Source organism: Lygodium microphyllum, chromosome 16 (genome assembly GCF_053477565.2).
Source record: "Lygodium microphyllum isolate KBCC chromosome 16, Lygodium_microphyllum_v1.1.10, whole genome shotgun sequence".
Taxonomy (NCBI): Eukaryota; Viridiplantae; Streptophyta; class Polypodiopsida; order Schizaeales; family Lygodiaceae; genus Lygodium; species Lygodium microphyllum.
This window is the reverse complement of record NC_141150.1, coordinates 60,746,649-60,766,909: the sequence shown is the minus strand read 5'-3', so window position 1 is coordinate 60,766,909 and position 20,261 is coordinate 60,746,649. Positions and strand designations below refer to the sequence as shown.

At 37.3% G+C, this 20,261-nt stretch overlaps 1 protein-coding gene across 1 annotated transcript; it reads left to right on the top strand.

The window, feature by feature from the left end:
- Positions 1-1,038: 1,038 nt before the first annotated feature.
- On the top strand, positions 1,039-18,988 carry LOC148022895 (short-chain dehydrogenase TIC 32 B, chloroplastic-like). The gene is made up of 7 exons (XM_087695270.1): positions 1,039-1,129; positions 1,410-1,468; positions 2,046-2,224; positions 2,934-3,013; positions 5,758-5,911; positions 6,986-7,064; positions 18,896-18,988. Exons 1-7 carry the CDS (start codon positions 1,039-1,041, stop codon positions 18,986-18,988), a joined length of 735 nt encoding a protein of 244 aa, XP_087551396.1.
- The last annotated feature ends 1,273 nt before the right edge of the window (positions 18,989-20,261 follow it).

Below are 20,261 nucleotides of genomic sequence, written 5' to 3'. Positions count from 1 at the left end.
TCTTTTTCCCCTTGGGAAGAACATGGTGTTTGATGGATCATCCATGTAAGCAAAGCTCTAACATGGTGTTTGATCATCCATGCAAACCAAGCTCTGACATGGGTGGCGCGTTGGAATGGACTTGCAACCTTTCATGTGGTTTCACAAATAGGATTGAAGGAGTGCACACATTGGACAAGAGCAAGGTCCCTAGGGGGGAAGGTGAGTGTGCCTTAAATGTTGTTGGCAAAAGGTGTTTAAGTTGTTCGTGGATAAAGGTTGTCATTTGGGTTAAGTAACAAGGTTTGGAAGGGCATGGGGAGGAGAACCTAAACCTCCCTTTGATATACAAGTGTATTTTATTGATGATGCCTGCTGCCGTCCTTAGTATTTCTCGAGTGCATACACACATGACTAATGGCTCCACAATGTATTTAATATGCTTATGTATATTATTTAACTATGTCAATTATGTCCAAATCTTGCGTATTGATCAATGTTGTTGTATGCGTTAAGCTACCAAGACTTTTCGGAATATGTTGTTGTATACGAGCATCTTGCTAATAATGTTCTATTATCCTCTCGAGAAAAAGCTGGAATAAAATCATCAAAGTTTTCGGAAGATATGCCTCATCGTTGACACCGATTTCTTCATCCTAATTCACACTTCATTACTTGTCTGTCATAGCCTTTAAAAGCCCAGAGGCAAATAATTAAATACAAGTAATTAGAATTTTAATAACTTAAGCATAATAATAAGGTAGAATGATTAAGGATTTCATCGCTGTAGAGTAGTGCCAAAAACTAACGATTTGTTATTTATCGCAAGACATTGCTAATCGTCTAAAGACAAAATCCATATTTAGATGCCATATGTAATGTCCTACTCATCGCATGGAGATAATGAGGTGACCTATATTGAAAGATTGCTCTACATGCTCACAAAATGCAAAAACAATCTTCTGCAGATAAATCACTCCTACCCCTTTATAATCACTCTCGTATAAAGAGTAGACAATGTCAAGTGCTTCATTGCATAACTCATTGATCCATAGCACCATGGACGAAACTCACGGTTTTGCCTATAGATCAACAGCAGAACAAGTAATGGAAGGCATCTCCTTATCCCATCTCACAATTCTTATCACAGGTAATGCTTCCTCAAGCAATCAAAGATGTTAATTTTGCCCTCCTAACTAACTTCCTAGATCATAATATGCTAGGCTTAAGAAACTATAGATTCTAACAAATGGACCATTGGATGGTGCACAAGTATGAACATTTAAGCAATCCCTTAATAGAACTCTCTTTACACAAGGGGATTGTTGATTGATTCAGGGTTGTATTGTAGGTATGAATACTCTCTATGAGAGATTTTAGTGGGTGTGAAACATCCTGTTACCACCTCTTGACTATTTAGTTGTATGCAGGGGCAACATCTGGGTTAGGAGCAGAGTGTGCAAGGGTTCTAGCCAAGCAAGGGGCACAGGTGAGCATTCAAAGAAGAGATATGGATTGATGTAGTAGTATATACTTTTAAAATGTATATTCTAGAGGAAATTAGGTTCTGTAAAGGGAGCAAAGCAATTTAATGAGGAGCTACATGTTTTTGTTCATGGAACAAATATTTCTAAAGGGAAATTTATCATCATCATGAATCTACTTCTCAAAATAGACCTTAGATTCAAACCATACTAAAAACATCCATGTAGCTTGTTTGGTAAAACCTTTATGCAATCTACTAATGAAATCCTTCTAAAGGGAGGTTCATCATGATCAATCGAATTCGCAAAGCAGACCTTAGTTTAAAAACATACTAAAACATCCATGTTGCTTGTTTGGTAAAACTTTATGCGATGTAGTAATGAAAATCATAAATTGAGAGAGAGAGAGAGATATATATATATATATATATATATATATGTCTACTAAGGTTGACTTACATCTATTGAGGGCATGATCTTGCATAAGTTTATTATTAAGCATTGAAGATGTAAGGGGGGTCATTGTACTTCTTTGAAGGTAATAATTTGGAGGGTGTAGTGAAATAAGATGGGTGATGGAAGGTGGTGATCGGGGCGAGGAGTGGCGAGAAGGCGGAGGCGGCGAAGAGGGCGATTGAGGCGGAGGCGCCGCACGCCAGGATTCTGCTCCTGCAGCTCCCACTGGACGTGAGCTCGTTCGCGTCCGTGAGGACCTTTGCCGCCGAGTTCTTGGCGTTGCGCCTGCCTTTGAACGTCCTCATGTAATCATCATACTAGCCTCTCTCTCTCTCTCTCTCTCTCTCTCTCTCTCATGCTTTAGCACAAAGCAGTTTCCACTAACATCTCCGCCCCCATGTAATCATCATACTAGCCTCTCTCTCTCTCTCTCTCTCTCTCTCTCTCTCTCTCTCTCATGCATTAGCACAAAGCAGTTTCCACTAACATCTCCGCCCCCATGTAATCATCATACTAGCCTCTCTCTCTCTCTCTCTCTCTCTCTCTCTCTCTCTCTCATGCATTAGCACAAAGCAGTTTCCACTAACATCTCCGCCCCCATGTAATCATCATACTAGCCTCTCTCTCTCTCTCTCTCTCTCTCTCTCTCATGCTTTAGCACAAAGCAGTTTCCACTAACATCTCCGCCCCCATGTAATCATCATACTAGCCTCTCTCTCTCTCTCTCTCTCTCTCTCTCTCTCTCTCTCTCTCTCATGCATTAGCACAAAGCAGTTTCCACTAACATCTCCGCCCCCATGTAATCATCATACTAGCCTCTCTCTCTCTCTCTCTCTCTCTCTCTCTCTCTCATGCATTAGCACAAAGCAGTTTCCACTAACATCTCCGCCCCCATGTAATCATCATACTAGCCTCTCTCTCTCTCTCTCTCTCTCTCTCTCTCTCTCTCTCATGCATTAGCACAAAGCAGTTTCCACTAACATCTCCCCCCCCCCCCTCCGCCTTTTCGGCCAGCAATAACGCAGCCGTCTGCAACAAGAGCTTCGAACTCTCCCACGACGGCTTCGAGATGACCTTCGCCACTAATCACTTAGGTCGGTACACACACCCCTAACCATCCCCATAATCCCAAGTTTCTTCTTTAACGCCCACATACATTCATACATTCATACATTCATACATATATTAGGATCATACATGCTACATTTCTCCCCCCCCACACCCCCCCTTCAAAGAAAGTTCCTTGTTTTGGAAAGTGAAAGCACATTACATGCCAAAAAAAACATATACTTCTGCTGTATTGAACCATTTTTGCATTTGGAGTCAAAGTCCAACTAATTTCATGTCGTCAGAGCTAAGTTTCATTAGGACTTCTTTTGCTATTTTTCCTAATGTACATGCACTAAATTTGGCACTCCTATATACATGCAATACTCTAAAAACTTTTAAAGTCAGCCTTTCCTAGCCAAATTTAGCATGCTCTTGTTGAAATAAATGCTTGTTTTTTATGGCCCACATTTCATGCAACATAAATATATTCACATAACTCACGATCAACTTTTTTGTTTTCTACTTGATCTTGATTCCTCCAAACAAACAAACTTGCATACTTGGTTCGCCTACCAACCATTTGCACTGTTCCTCTTTTTCAATTCGTTTGCCTGCCAAGAAAGCTCCCATCACAATTCTCTAAGCGAAAGTTCTTTCCTATAAAGGCAATTTCAACACCTAGATTTTCTTAATGATTTCTTTCACTTTGCCATCTTCCAAGAAAATGCCCCATATTTTATTTACACTTTCAACAATACTAAAGTTATCCTTGTATGCTTCTTTCATTCTTTTTGCACTCAAAGCTTTCAAAATGCCTCTATTCCCAATTCTCAAGAGTGTGAAACCTCTATTCTCTTTGACTTGCTTATTGCCTTCTATGTCCGACTTTCTTCTTGGAGATAAGCCAAGTTAGCCTTGCAAAGCGCTCTCTTCTAAGATTGATTATCACCTTTGCATATAGCCTTCTCATAAGTAAAGGGCTCACTAGAATCTATCACCATGATATCATTCATAGAGAACTCCTAACCATCACGAGGACATGAGGCTCTAAAAGAGTGTCTCAAGATGGTTTGGAAGCCTATACATCCAATCCTTTCTGTCCAATATCATGATCCTAGATGTATCATGGTAATAGGAGGCTCCTCATGAAAGATTGCCCGTTCCACCTTGACATCAGACTTTGGTTGCTTATGCATCTTGTCCTTATGAAAGAAAATATCATAGCTATAAATAACCTTTCAAGCATGTGGATCTAAAAGCAGATAACCCATCTCACATATATCACCATATCTAAGAAAGATGCATTTGGCAAACTTTGGATCCAGTTTTTTACATTTGTCTTTTAGAAAATGGTACAATGTCTCATATCCAAAGACTTGCAAATGGGCATATGAGGGAGGTTTTCCAAACCACACCTCCTCTACAACTCTATCACCAAGAGTAGTATACAAGAAAACATTTGTCAAGTGAATGGCAGCACTACTTGCCTCAATCTAAAATATATGTGATAAGTCTAGTTGACTAAGCATATTGTGAACTCTTTCTTTGATAGTCCTATTCATGCACTCTACAATACCATTTTGGGATGGATATAAGGGGAAGTCAATTGATGCTTAATACCTCTCTCATTGCAAAACTACTCAAGGCACATCTAGTCTAATTCTCAATCGTAGCAAAAAAGTGCTAAAAAGTAGACAATACTTTTGACTTTTGCTTTATGGGATATACTTGAAATTTATGTGAATAATCATCAATGAATGTAACTAAATACTTTGCACCACCCAAAGACTAACATGGCATGGGATCGCAAGCATCTAAATGAACAATAACCAAAAGCTCACTTGTGCACGTAGAGCTAGACTTTTTATGTGTGTTATGACTCTACCTACCATATAAACAATGATTACACAAATCAAGACATGAGAAGTCTAGGGATGGGAGATATTGTAAATGAGTTAAAATTTTCATTTCTTTTAGGGACAAATGCCCAAGACGGTGATGCTAAAGTGATACATGTGGAAGATCCATCATAGCCAAAATATGATAAGTAGTGCAATATATAAGTAAGGGATAAAGGTTGCCACTCTTGGAACATTTAGCTAAAATGAGGTTTCCACAAGTGATTTTCCATATATAATCACCAAAGGAAACATGATATCCAACATCATCCAAGTGTCTTGCAAAGATAAGGCTTTTAATAAAAGTTAACACATTATATATATCATACAAAACAAATGAAGTACCAGCATAGCAAACTACAAATGAACATCTATGATGCCAACAATATCACAAACATTATCATCTCCTAGTATCACAAAACCTGTCATAAGACCATAGATATAGAACCAAGCACAATGCAGAGTCACATGAAAGGAAGTCCTTGAATCAAGCAACCAACATTGAGAGAAAGATGACTGAGTATTAGTCAATTGGATATCAATTAAAGAAGTAACCAAAATATACTCATTAAAACTGTACTCTATGAGCATTGTTAGAAGTATAATCAACTCAACTCTTATCAAGAAGAGCTCCTCTTGACCAAAACCTCTTGTGTGCATAAAAGGTGAATTGGTCATGAGATCCACTATGGAGATCACATAAGAAATAGCTTAAGAAGAGATCAAATTTTGATTCAGCATAATGGTTCTTAGAAATACTCAAGAGCATGAGCTTGTATGATTACTCTGCATGCATACTGGTCCAAATATTCCTATTTGCCATGAACCAAAGTGATAAGCATGGATGTTGTGCTCCTCCAAAGACCACTTACATTTTTTTGCATGTGTAGGTCACTTCCTACTCACCAACTTGTTGCTTCCCCACATGGTGGAAACTACTAAGCTTAGTGGAGTTCAAGGGAGAATTGTCAATGTAACATCATGTGTTCACAAGTGGGGGGGAAGCCAAGGAGTAAATTTTCACAAACTTAATGACAATAAAAGGTACATTTTCTACCTTTGAAATGCATGCTTTATGGAATTCGACCAAATGATAGCTAAATCTTTTCCAAAGTGGTAGAGAAATTGATATTATGTTTGTAAGTCATATTACATGCATAAATTTGACAACAAAGAAAATTTTAATTCTATGAAAAATATTACTTAATATTGAACAAAAAGTTTTATGCATGTGTTCCACCTATATATTCCTTTATATCATAAATATTTTTTCTCATCAAAAGCTCTAGATTTAATTCAACTAATAGGTGTGACCCACACTTATCACAATATTGAAAAATCATGATATGTAGTATTTTTTCCTAATCACATGGATAATGAAATATGTGATTATAAAAGTTATAGTCATTCCATGAGACTCATACATTTGTGTCTATATTTAATTTTATTTTTTATAGAATCTATATTGCTATGTGAAGAAACTATGTGCATGCATACTTATTAGTACAAAAGACATTATTGTTTGCCTACAAAAAAAAATCCATGAACTCTTCAAATGTATATTTTTTCACAACAAGAATGCATAAACTCTTTAGATGTATATTCTCTCCCAATAAGAATGGAGAGGCTTCACATTAGATCTTGATAAAATTTTAGCCATACATACAAACTCCACAATGCTTCAAACTTTATTTTAGACAATACAACCATGAATGCCTAGAGTGATCTTCAAAAATTTCTTCTTTCAAGCAATCAATTTCTCCTTAAGATATTTGATTTTCATTAAAAAATATTGAATGCATTATCTTCGTTCATATTCCGCTCTTTGATTGCTTGCCTAGGTAGGCAATATGTGCACATATACAGAGTTACATAAATGCATTTGAAGATTTGCATTATGCAAGTACATATACATAATATGTTTATTCATGCTCTTGGAGTGAGTTTGTGTGCATCTATGTGTGTATGGATGAATGCATTTGTGTGTCTATGCATGCATAGATGAAATGTGCCATTGTGGATTTGCATGCATGTGCATGTGTGCACATGTCCATCATCTTTCCTTATTTAACAATATATGGTGGGGATTTTTTTTCTAACTAATGCTTTTTTAAATAGCTTTGCTCCCTACTATAGTTATGCACAATCCAAGCTCGCTAATGTCCTCCATGTGAAAGAGCTTGCCAGAAGACTAAAGGTTAGTATGCACATATATATACTTTAAAGCTAGAATTGAAAACGTACACCAGTTACTCTTTCTTTCTCCACACACACACACACACACACACACACACACACACACACACACACACACACACACACACACACACACACACACACACACACACACACACACACACACACACACACACACACACACACACACACACACACACACACACACACACACACACACACACACACACACACACACACACACACACACACACACACACACACACACACACACACACACACACACACACACACACACACACACACACACACACACACACACACACACACACACACACACACACACACACACACACACACACACACACACACACACACACACACACACACACACACACACACACACACACACACACACACACAGAGTCACTCACTCAATCACTCTCTTACACACACATGAAAACCATGGACCTATTCTCCTAGAGTACAAAGACTTAGATGCTTCCAAATATGATAAAACTAGATAGATAAAATAGTATTTGCAACTTGCCTAGCACATGAAACACCTCCAAAAGTAATACATTTTTTCTACATCCTTGTAGTTAGATAGTGAATAGAAAAGGAATGGAAAAATTTCAACTTCAATGCTTATCATGATCTTCTACTTTCCTATTAGTCAATATGGATTGAGAATAGTGTTAGTTAAAACAAACTCAGGTTGTCCAATTTGTACCCAAGTGTCATATGTGAGGGTGTTATGATTAGTACCTTCATTGATGAAAGCATCCAATGTATACTCATTCTTGTAATAAACCTAGATCTAAAATAAGTAAGTGTTGGGCTTGTTCTCAAGGTTAAGGTTTGCTATTTGAACCACTCTTACGTCAAATTTTAAAGTTTTTTTAGGATCAGTAAAGGAACATACTTGATTTTACTTTCCATATATAGAATGGATTGTACTTTCCAAATATAGAATGGATTGTACTTCCCATATATAGACTGAAGTCTAGAATGGCCTATATATGGGTACCTCTACTATGAAATTTCATGTACTAAACTTGCCATTAGTCCCTCAATCTCATCTTTGTCATTAAATGGTAGAGCTAGGGTTGATAATTATGCATGTAGTCTTGTTAAAACAAAATGTATTTGTTCAAGGGCGTATTAGTTATCTAGGTTTCATTTCTTGATAGCATTTCTAAGATGGAATCAAGCTCCACATGAAAGATCTTCCAAGTTTTAATTTCTATTGAAGCTACCTCTAACCTATTGCCAAAAAGTGCTAGACCATTGCCCTAAACTTTTATGAATCATGCAATCTACATCCATAGCCTTTCAAGTAATAGGTCATAATGCACTTGGTTCCATGCCACAAAAGCAGTAGAGAATTGTACTCCCATAATCTTGATTAGGAAACGCTTAAGAGACTATAACTTTTAATACATTCGTTGTAGTCAAATTGAAGTGTACACTCTCTATGGATAGACTATCCCTTGCTCAAAGCACTATATTGAGTTTATGATGCTAACACCTACTCATGTGTCTACTCATGTGTCTACTAGCTCGAAGCACTATAGTAGTATCTCTTAAGGCAAGAGCTAGTGGAATAGTGTGTCTACTAGCTCTTTACAAGAAAATGGTTACTCCTAATGACCCAAGGCTTTGGTTAAGTGCTAGATTGGGCATGGATTTATTAGGCTAATCATCCTATCAATGGCCTTTTCTTCCTACACCTTCTAATCCATCTAAGATTTGAAAGATATCTATAATGCTTTATTTTCTTTGACCAACATTCCTAAAGTAATCGATGCATTTGTACAGGCCCATACTACTATGATTCCCAAATATGTGCCCTCAAAATTATTCATCCCAACTCTCCAAGGAACATGGCTCCACTCTTGATAGGACATGAAACTTTTTCCCCTTCAATCATTACATTAGATAGTTCTCTCCTAATGGTTCCTAATTGCATTGGTGATGGTAGAGGTGTTGTGCTTAGCATTCCTAGAGCACTCTTGTCTAACATCACTTCTTAATCTTGAAAGTCCCTTTGTGTATCTTTGACACAATCCTTTATTTTTTAATTCACCTTTAATTGATTTTAGGGGTTTGAATATTGAGCCTACTTTTGTACTCCTTGATGATTGCTTTTGGGCTTTGTTGTAGCACTTTGCATACTTGAGACAATTTTTTTAATGGGAACAGTGGCTGCACATTCACTCTTTAGGATGATTTTGGTCACTTCTTATTTTGTAATTTCTAAAACAATTTTCCTTTTCAACTTGTGATCCATCCAACATTGATGTTCTAGGAAGTCTTATTCTATCCCTCGTGCTTGGAGCTTTTGTTATGACATTCAATGAGATGGGGATTGAATTCTCATTAAACCTCTCAACTCTAAATAGAGGGATCGATGGTACAATTTGGTCTCTTCATCTCTCTTCTCTCTTGTTTATTTTCATGGTATCAGAGCCCTCCCACAGTTGTGAGAGCTTGATTGAAGACTAAGGTGAAGACAGTGGAGCACAAAAGTAAGCAAGCAAGCAATGAGTAAGAAGCTCTTTGACCTTGCTCTTTGCAAACCTTGGGCTATAGTTGAAGGAGGCTCGTGAGGCTAGCAAGGCTACAATTTTCGATTGCAGTGAAACTTGTTGAGTAGAAAGAACAACATATATATTGTAGATAAGCCCTTTAGGCCTTTCTTGTTGTGATTTTTGGCATCTTGGGTCATTTCATCCCTCATTCTAGACATGTGGTTGGTTTCAACAACATTTTTTGGGTATACAATAGTTTTGACCGTGTTAGCCATTTACAGGTGCACATGTTATAAATTTTGGATCTATAAGGTTTTAGGTATTTATTGGGTTGTAGATACAAAAGATGCATGCATACAAATTACAGATTGTAGATATTGTTGTGCAATCAGTGAAAAAGGTTGTGTCTAGTTGTGGTGCACCTTGTATCAACTTGCTTGCAAATTGCAGTTTTTTGCAAGTTAGTTGTTTTGTTAAAATGTCCGACAACTTCAACTAGATTATTAGTGAGAAGTTTGATAAGAATAATTATCCTACATGGAAGTTTAGGATAAAAAATTTCTTGAAGGGCAAAGGTGTTTGGAATTATATTGAACGAGACATGGCAATAGCACCTGAAGTTCCTACACAAAATGCTACTACAAAATAGGTAAAGGCTAAGAGAGATTGGGAGTAGACACAAAGTAAACTCATATATTGGTTGTCTGCCAATGTCACATATAGCATGATGGGCTATTTACAAGAATTTGAAACTCCCGCTATTGCATGGATAAATCTAGCAAGGTTGTTTGAAGTAAACATAAAAGCCAAAAAGCTACAGCTTAAGTCAAAACTGAACTAAGTAAAAAGAGGGAACGTGTCTATTAATGATCATGCCTTGAAAGATTAAGAGTATTGGGGAAGCTCTTGGATCTATCAATGTGGTGGTTGATGATGATGTTATGCATGCATGCTTAGATGGACTTGGAGATGAATAATGAGCTTCAAGTCAACTATGAATACGAGGGATGATATCCTTGATTTTGCAAACTTGATTTCTATGGTGATACATAAGCACAAGAATCTTGGCCTAGATTCCTCTTTTTCTCAAAGGAAGAATAAGTTTGAACATGTGTTTTACTCGATTAGTAGAGGTAGAGGTCATGGTAGAGGTAAAGGTGGTGATTGTGGTCAAGGTTATGATGCACAACAAAATAGAGGAGGACATTCCCAAGGAAGGGGGAGTCAAAGAGGAAAAATTGCAGATTATAATAGGCAACAAAATTCTAGTGATATAGCAAGGAGTGCCGACATTATGGTAAAAAATGCCACATTTCTAAAAACTACTTCAAAAAGAAGACTAGAATTAAAAATGAAAAAAAGTAAGAAGGTAATTATGCATCCACCAAGGAGAGCAAAAACAATGATGACAGAAGTGAACAACTGTTTGTTGTGGAATACTTTATGAATACTATGATTGTTGATGGTTCATCAAAGAATGATTTATGGTATGTAGATTCAGGTGCCTCTAACCATATGACTTCTCATGAAGAGTGGTTTAGAGAGATGTGCAATCCGATTGATGCTAATTCAAATGGCTTTGAGTTGAGCTTGGATAATGAATTTGGGATTTTGTCTATTAAAACACTTGATGTGCGGAAGGTACAAGAGGATGCTAAAGCACTTAGGAGTGATCCAGGTCTATGTAGATCAAGTAGACTAAGAAAGAAAACACATCGATTGACATATAATAGTTATGTAGCTCATCATTGTGCGTATATGGCTGAGGTTGTACAGGATGTGGAACCCACTTGTTTTGAGGATGCAATAGGTAATGTGTATTGGGATCGTGCTATGGATGAAGAAATGGATGCATGTATGGATGCATGTATGGATAATGACACATAGGAGCTAGTACCTTTACTTGAAGGTAAGAAATCTATTGGCTAAAAATGGGTTTACAAGATCAAGCATACGTCAAATGGATCTATTGAGTGCTATAAGGTAAGATTGGTTGCCAAAGGATATGCATAGACTCATGGTATTTATTATGAGGAGACTTTTGCTCCAATGGCTAAAATGGCCATTATGAGGGTTGTCATAGTAGTGGCTACATCAAAAGGTTAGATCATGCATCGAATGGGTGTTAATAATGCCTTCTTATAGGGGGAGTTACAAGAGGAAGTTTATGTGGGGTAGCCACCTAGTTATGTGAATGAGAAGCATTCAAATAATGTATGAAGACTTAACTATTTGACAAGGTCTAGAGTGACAAGACTAAGATGCTTTCAATTAGATAGTATCTATGAGTATTCAGAAGGCTATTTTATAGTTGAGATGGTATGTCCAATACTCAAGGAGGTTCTGTAGGTGCAATTGTGATGATCCACATGCTCCAAGAGTTATTTGTGGTGGTTCAAAGATCTCATGTAGAAGGCATAATGATAGTTTTTTGCACAATCAATGTGCTATTTAAGAAATTTGTGAAGCATTTATGGTGGATGCAAGGCCCAGGACAAAAAATAACATATGGTGATGATATGCATATCGAATAGTAATAGTAGTTTGGATTGGGTGGAACACTCACAACATAGTCGTGGTGATTAGGCTACACATCATGCACTCATGTTGTTCACCATATGAATCATAGATGATTCCCAATGCACAGAAAGCTAGCATTGGTGATAATGTTTACACTAGTTGTTGTGTGATAAGGCAATCATGGTATTGTATGAACTGGTCATGGTGATTAACATGTGTTAGCTAGGATGGCTCAAGGTGGACAAGAGATGCACTATAGTGGAGGTGGAGAAAAGAATCAAGTTGTATGAACTCCATAACTTGTGGTGATGCAAGTGAAAGTGGATCCTAATGTGCATCGACTAATATGGTTGTGGTAGAAGATGCACTAGTTGTGGTAAAGCTTTATGACATCCATAAGCTTTTGGAGCAATCATGGTAAAAAAGAGAGTATGAAGAAGCAAAATGACCACTACATATCTAGAAACTTGGCTGATATGCAATCCACAATAACTTGATCTATTCAACTTTTTCAAATCAACACAAAAATAGCAAAGCAATGTCAAAGTTTGTAGTTATGAAGATAGGAAATAGCTATGGATTAGTTTGGTGCCACAAACTTGGATGTTGCTACCTCCTTGTTGATGAGCCCTTACTTTGGTGTTGCTTCCTCCGACATAGGTTTTGGGAAATTCAAGTGCTCCAATTGATAAGAACATAATTTTTCTTTAGAATAATACATTGTGGTTACAATAGAAGAGAGAGTTTCATTTGTTAGCATGCCAAGGTTGCAATCTTCTAATATTATGCTAGTTGTGTCAATGCTTTCTTGACATTATGGTGGAGTTCTTTGCAAAGAAATTGTGGTATTTTTAATCACTCATTGTATTAGTATTTCTTCATGAAGGTGGAGCCCTTATGGTGGTGTCCAATCCATTCATGGTGATTACATGGCAATCATAGTGGTCCAATATATTCATGATAGTCACTCATGGCGAATCTACACTCGAGGAAGTTCTAGTGCCACTTGAAGTGGTGGTAGCACACATTGAAATTAAAGCACCCATATTATTAATGGTGGAAGAGGTATCATTATTGGGGTAAAGGCTAATTGGCCAATAGCTGATAGGCAACCATCCCTTATATATGTGCATATTATATAGTTATATATAAGTGAAGATAACAAAGTATAAGAGTATCATTCATTTTGTATCCACATAACTCTCTTATGTTCTTCTCTCTTTCAATCCTCTTACACTCCATAGCTTCTACCTCGCATCATGCCATTGCTTCCCTCTCAACTTGTATTAGAGCAGTATTTAGTGTTTGTGGAAGCTTGCTCTTGGAGCGAGGAGTGCAAGGAGTGAAACTTCCTTGTGAAGGTTGAGAACTTGAGTCTCTTGTATGACATTGATGCTCATTGTCCATACAATGATAAAGGTAAAGCTCTCATTGTTAGAATTTTCATTTGAGTCAAGCAAGGAGCCATTAACACTCGATTTGCAACTACAATATCCCATTTTGGCATTGATTTGGGAAGCCATTAGTGGCTAAGGTTGAATAAAAGTAGCTTGTCTTTGGATTCTTAGGAAGAGATCTTGGTACATGGTTTTGATGTATGCAAGCATAGGGCTTGCTTAAGCAAGTGGGTTAGCTTGTCTCCTAGAAATAGGGGGTTTGCTTATTGTAAGCAGAGGGTTTAAGTAGAGGGTTCAAGCTAGGGCCTTAAACATAAGGTTGTTCTTGTGTCTCCAATAGATAGAGAGAGAGAGAGAGAGAGAGAGAGAGAGAGAGAGAGAGAGAGAGAGAGAGAGAGAGAGAGAGAGAGAGAGAGAGAGAGAGAGAGAGAGAGAGAGAGAGAGAGAGAGAGAGAGAGAGAGAGAGAGAGAGAGGGTTTAAGTAGAGGGTTCAAGCTAGGGCCTTAATCATAGGGCTCTGCTTATGTATGAGAGAGAGAGAGAGAGAGAGAGAGAGAGAGAGAGAGAGAGAGAGAGAGATTTGTGTGTAGATCATGATGTCTATGAACTATGCTGCTAATTTGGATGCATAGAGGCTATTTATGCTAAAAAGGACATGTGTTGATGCATTTTTGTTAATTGGACTGCTCACCAATTTTCTCACATTGTTTATATTTTGCAAGTCACATGACATCTATCTTGTTAAGAAATCATTTCTATAAGATTGAAACATTAGTCGGTAGTGAAGTTTGCACTCACATGCTCCAAGATTACTCTTGGCTTCAAATTGCACATATACTTTGATGGATTTGTCAACTTGAAGGAGTTTCCATGCTGGTTTATGCTTATTTTGTAAAGATTATGTGGTCTAAATTTATTGTTTGAAGGTAATTTATATGTATTTGGTCCCTGTGGCTTTTTTATGCTCAAAAGATAGCTAGAATACTTGGAATTGTATTTTTCTTGGTCTATTCTAAGACAATAGTTTTAGTATCTTGCTGTTTTTTGTCTGCAGACATAATTTCCATTATGGCTTCTTGATCTAGTTCAAAGAATCCGTATTCAATATTGAAAAGCTTGACAGAACAGACTTTTCATATTGAAAAGAGCAAATATGCAATATACTAGTCTAGAAAAAGTAGGTGAAGCTAATCAAATGTAGTGGGGTTAAGCCTAAAGACATGGGTGTAGATGTATGGGAGGAATTGTGTATGGTAGGTGCATATGTTGTATAGAAAATCTTGGTAATCTATTTGAAAAAGAAAGTTCAACATCGTAGGAAGTTTATTGACTAAGAAACTCATTGGTCTCCATATGGAGAAAGGGGCTTCAATGTCTAATCTCATCAATGAGTTCAGTATTATTTGTAGCCAAATGATATCCTAGAAGATTCTTTCATGATTCAATGAATACCATATTCTTGTCAATCACATTGCCTAGGATTTTGAATACTTTCCAAACTTCCATTAGTAACTCCACACCCACAAGTGGTGTCACAATTGCTAATATTAAGAGTAGTTAGCTCAGTGAGGAGGTGAATAGAAGTCATAATGTAGGTTCAAAGAGCTCTAGTGCACTTATGGTGAGAGGAAGGTTAAATACCAAGGAGAACTCTCATGAAAGAGGCAAGTCAATAAGCAAGTCACATAGCAAAAATGATATCAATTGTTATTTCTATAACAAGAAGTAGCAAAAAGGATATAGAGTGCTACTTTTGTAACATGAAGGGACACATACAAAAAGACAGCTTTAAATGGAAGTACAAGAAGGTTGATAAGTAAGCATGTGAACTCTCCTTATACTAGAGAGGATAAGGGTAGCTAGGTGTAAATGAACTAGAGGAGAGGGGAGAAAGGGGAAACCCTAACCCTACCTTCTCCAGAGGCTATATAAACTGCCTAAAGGTCACTCTCACTATAGAGGAGAGTGCACTAGGTGTACTTTTGAACAATTAATTAAGCAAGATCTTATTCTTGTACTTGAGCTCTCTCTCTCCCTCTTGTGCACACTCTCTCATGCTTCCAACTCTGATTTTCCACATGGTATCAGAGCCATCTCTGATCCCTTTAGGTTCCCTAAACCTCAGCTCTCAACGTGAGTGCATAAGAAAAGCTTCATTTTCTCATCTTTGTCTTTCAACCTCCATAGCCAGCCAATACCTATCTCCATTGGAGGAGCTCGTGTGAGAAAAAGAGGGCATATCATCCTCCCATTTCAGAATCAAGAGAAACCTTCCTTAGCATCAGGCGCTCCTTCTTAGCACTGGAAACCCCAACATTGGCCATGCAGCAAGACGCCATTGTCAAAAAACACAAGTAGGCGCAATCTAGGCAACATGCAGATTCATACAATTGCATGCTCATCTAAGGGCAAATCAATGGCGGCTACCTTAGGGCTTTGATAGCCCCCCTAGTGGGCTATCTTCCCACAAGAGGGCTCCTCAAATCTCTGTCCACAACAAGACATCTCTGTCAAACCCTAACTGTGGGTTTCCTGGCAGCCATAGCCAGGAAGCTTCAAGCTCACTCATTCTCATTTTTTTCAATCTGGGGATTATCAACGATGATTTTAATCACTGAAAAACCCTTGTCAATATTTGTTACTACCCTGTGGAGCTTAAATGCAAAGTTTCTTCTCATTCCATGGGAAATATTAAGCTCATAAAGATCAACCTACATTATGAGTACAAGAATGGGAGTTGGTAAGAGTGCTTCTTAGCACTACTGATGCGTTCAAGTGATGCTTCTTACTATTTGCTGCCGGTAAATCAAATAAATGAGTGTTATTGTACTCTCCTCTGATTCATCCCATAGCATAGAGTTGATTGATAAGTCATGTTCCACCAAGAACTCCTCTAATAGGCCACATTATCAGGAGGAGCCTGAAGTCCACTAGTCAAAGTTCACCTCATTGAAACCTAGGAAAACAGTAAAACTTAAATCAAGGGTTGTTCAAAGAACATGACCACCAAAATCTTATCTTGAGATATTTCATATGTATGATTTCCAACCTTTTTCATCTTTACAGCTTTAAAGTTGGTTATCATTTGTAGGGCTATCAACTCTGCTATTTGGTTCGTACTTGGTCACCTGTAAAGGACTAGACACTACCATTGCCTATGACCTTCATATAATGGCCATGGCCTATGCAAATGTAAGGACTCAAATTCACAAGTTCAATGGAAAATATTTCCATCCCTGGCAAGTCCTTGTAAAATATAAAATGATGGAACGAGACTACTAGCCCTTCATAAAAGGGACCAAAGTTATTGACCCATCCAATCCTCTTGATGTAGAAGATGATGAAAGAGCTCGGGCCATCATCATGCTTCATTTGGATGAATCTTCAATTCATCATATTGACCATCTCTCCACTGCCAAGGAAAAGAGGGATGAGCTTGAAAGGCTCTATGGCACTACAAGGAAGAACTCTAATATTTTTCTAAAGATTGAGTTTTTTAGTTTGGAGTATAAACAGGGAGAGGATCTAAGCAAGTTGATTTCACATATGAAGGGGCTCATGGCACAGCTAGCCTCCGTTCAAGTACCAATTCATGATGAAGATTCCATTGCCATCCTTCTGAAGTCTGTAAAAAAAGGTCTTTCCAACCCTTGTTACTACCCTTACTAATATCCCAAACCCAACCTTGGCAAGTACCATCCAATCATGCCTGGATGAAGAGAAGAGGAACCATAACGAAGGGGCTTCAACATTTACTTCCCATGAGCAAGTGAGTCCATACAGCTTCTACAAAGTGCTCCTTCTGTCATAAAAAAGGGCATATTGCAAGTAATTGCTAGAAGAAATATCCCGAAAAAATGAAGTTCAATAAATGCAAAAAAGACCAGGCATATCACCAGTAAAAAGTGTCCAAGTGTTCCAAAAGTACCTAAGGAATTGGAGGCCAACTTTGCCTCCCAATCCACAGATGATTGGTTCTTTTGAGTCTTGTAACACTCTCTACCTATAACCATCTTTTGTAGCCTTCATCTCTTCAAATTATATGTAATGGGTTTCCTTTTGAGTAGGCTCAAGTCTTTTGTCAATCCTTTATGCAATTACTATATGCACTAGGCAAACTATGGGATTTACAATGAATGAACAAGATTTCTTCATGTGAGCTTATCTATTAAGTTTGATGGTTATATTTGTGACTTTTACCTCGACCCTGAGAAAAGAAAGATACAATTCACATGCCTTTGTGACTTTTACCTCAACCTTTAGAAAAGCAAGATACTATTCACATGCCTTTAAACTCAAACTCTCTATGTCCTTGGTCACAAAACCTCCAATCATTCTTTGAATCCTACACCTAGAAGATACATCCTTCACGGTCTAGGTGTCATTATTGGGTCCTTAGATGCACTTAAAACCTCAAAAAAAACCTCACAAAACAAGTAGTTCAAACCAACTTTGAAACTATCTATGTTTGAAATGCTACCAATGTGCATGTAGGTATTGATACATTATAGGGGGTAAAGTGTCAATTGTTGTTTTTGTTTAAAATAGAAATTACAAGCTTTGTGACAACTAAGGTTGGCCAATTATTATTTCTTTATTTAATGGGAACCAAAATTACCAAAGATGTTGGTCACACACATATGCACACATGCACATGCCAAGCATGCATACACACCCACACACATACACTCACTTGCTCACACCCCCTCCTTATCTACATGTGTGTGTGTGTGTGTGTGCGTGTGCGTGTGCGTGTGCGTGTGCGTGTGCGTGTGCGTGTGCGTGTGCGTGTGCGTGTGCGTGTGCGTGTGCGTGTGCGTGTGCGTGTGCGTGTGCGTGTGTGTGTGTGTGTGTGTGTGTGTGTGTGTGTGTGTGTGTGTGTGTGTGTGTGTGTGTGTGGACATTGATAGCGGAGTGACCACAAACCATAAGAAATGTATAAAGTCTTGCAAAATCATGCTCATTTTAGAGTCTATGGGCAAAAATTAAAAGGTGATAACATAAAGATTAGTTTACAAAAAATAATGCTAGCTACAATCATTCATGTTAGAATTTTACTAACACTAACAAATTGCTTTCTCAGTAATCAAATAAAAACCATCATTCATTAAAATTTAGAGTGATCTAAAACATAGTAGAAACAATCACTTTGCCATCTTTAAGGCACACACATGTGTAAGTGCATAGAATATACCATGAATTTACACATACATGCAGATGCACACATGCATGCACTCGTGCATGTGCATGCCTAAGCACACATACCCCCCCATGCAACTAGCTAGGCATGTGTGGATGTTTGTGGTTGTATGCAAGTGTGCATACCACACTTTTACACCACATGATTTGATTACTTTGACACCTCTCTTCTTTTGGCTTAGGAAGCTAATGTTGACATTATTGTCAATTGTGTACATCCTGGACTTGTGAAGACAAAATTGGTTACTAGTGAATGGCTTCTCATAGGTAAGTGATTTAAAATAATTGTTGGCAATGGATAACCATGACTATAGAGAGTACTTTCATTTACCAAACAAAGAAATACTTCACACCTCATAGACAATCCATCTAATGTTGTACTATTTCTATTAATGCTAAAACCATGTCAACTTTAGCATATAGTATAATATTTCCTAAATGATTGTTCCTCATAGCGACAATTATAAAGGTACAATAAAGTCATTTGTCTTCTATTACAAAGGACAACCATAAATTTGTTTAATAAAAATGGATATCAGGTCACTACTAATTTGCATTTTGTAGATATCATGTTGCGAATAGGATCCATCTTCATGAAGACCATTCCTCAGGTATTGGCAAGCTAAACTATTCAAATAAGTATATCTTTCATTTTTCCTAAATAATATAAATTTTTTTGTTGAATAATATCCTTCGCATTGATAGGGAGCTGCAACTATTTGCTATCTAGCATGTCATCCTTGCATGTTAGGAATCTCAGGAAAGTACTTTAGTGGCTACAAAGAAACATCTTGCTCTTCATCTGCAGAAGATAAAGAGAAAGTTTTCCAATTTTGGAAGGATAGTTGCTATGCCACAAATTCTTTTTGTCTTATACACAAACAAGAAGAGGAAACCACTTAGATGAGATGCCAAATGCAAATACACTCAGCATATATTTTTTGAATATAAACAAAAATCAACTTACTAGTTATTCATTTCCATTCCAAAGAATGGAAAATGAGTCGATAGTAACTTTTTTGAAGTAAAATGAGATTTTTTTCCACATTTAATGAGATTATGCACACCCACAAATTCATTAATACCATAATCTAGTTCATTATGCATTTACACATACCATCAATAAAACATTATACCTTATATACAATGAATATATAAAACCAAACTATACAAATTTTAGATGATGTTTCTATAGCATTACTTATTATGTTAAATCAAACGATTAAATTAGACAAGATTCCTAGAAATGATAAGGTTTTATTTGATGCACAATGCTACATGTATGGGAACCCTTACATGCTTTGTCTAAAGCTTCTATATGCATGTCAATGATACTTGAAATAAGGTGTTCTAATTTTTGTGATGATAAGAAATGTGTTCTAAGTGACTAGTTTCGTGTGTATTGGGAAAGAACTCGAGAAATCATGTACATATATTGTCACCATATGTTATCTATTGATGCATGAGAATGATGTCATTCTTTTACCACATTGGCTTATGAGTTAGAAAAATAAATATTCTCAAAAGCACACCTAATTTTCTACTAAA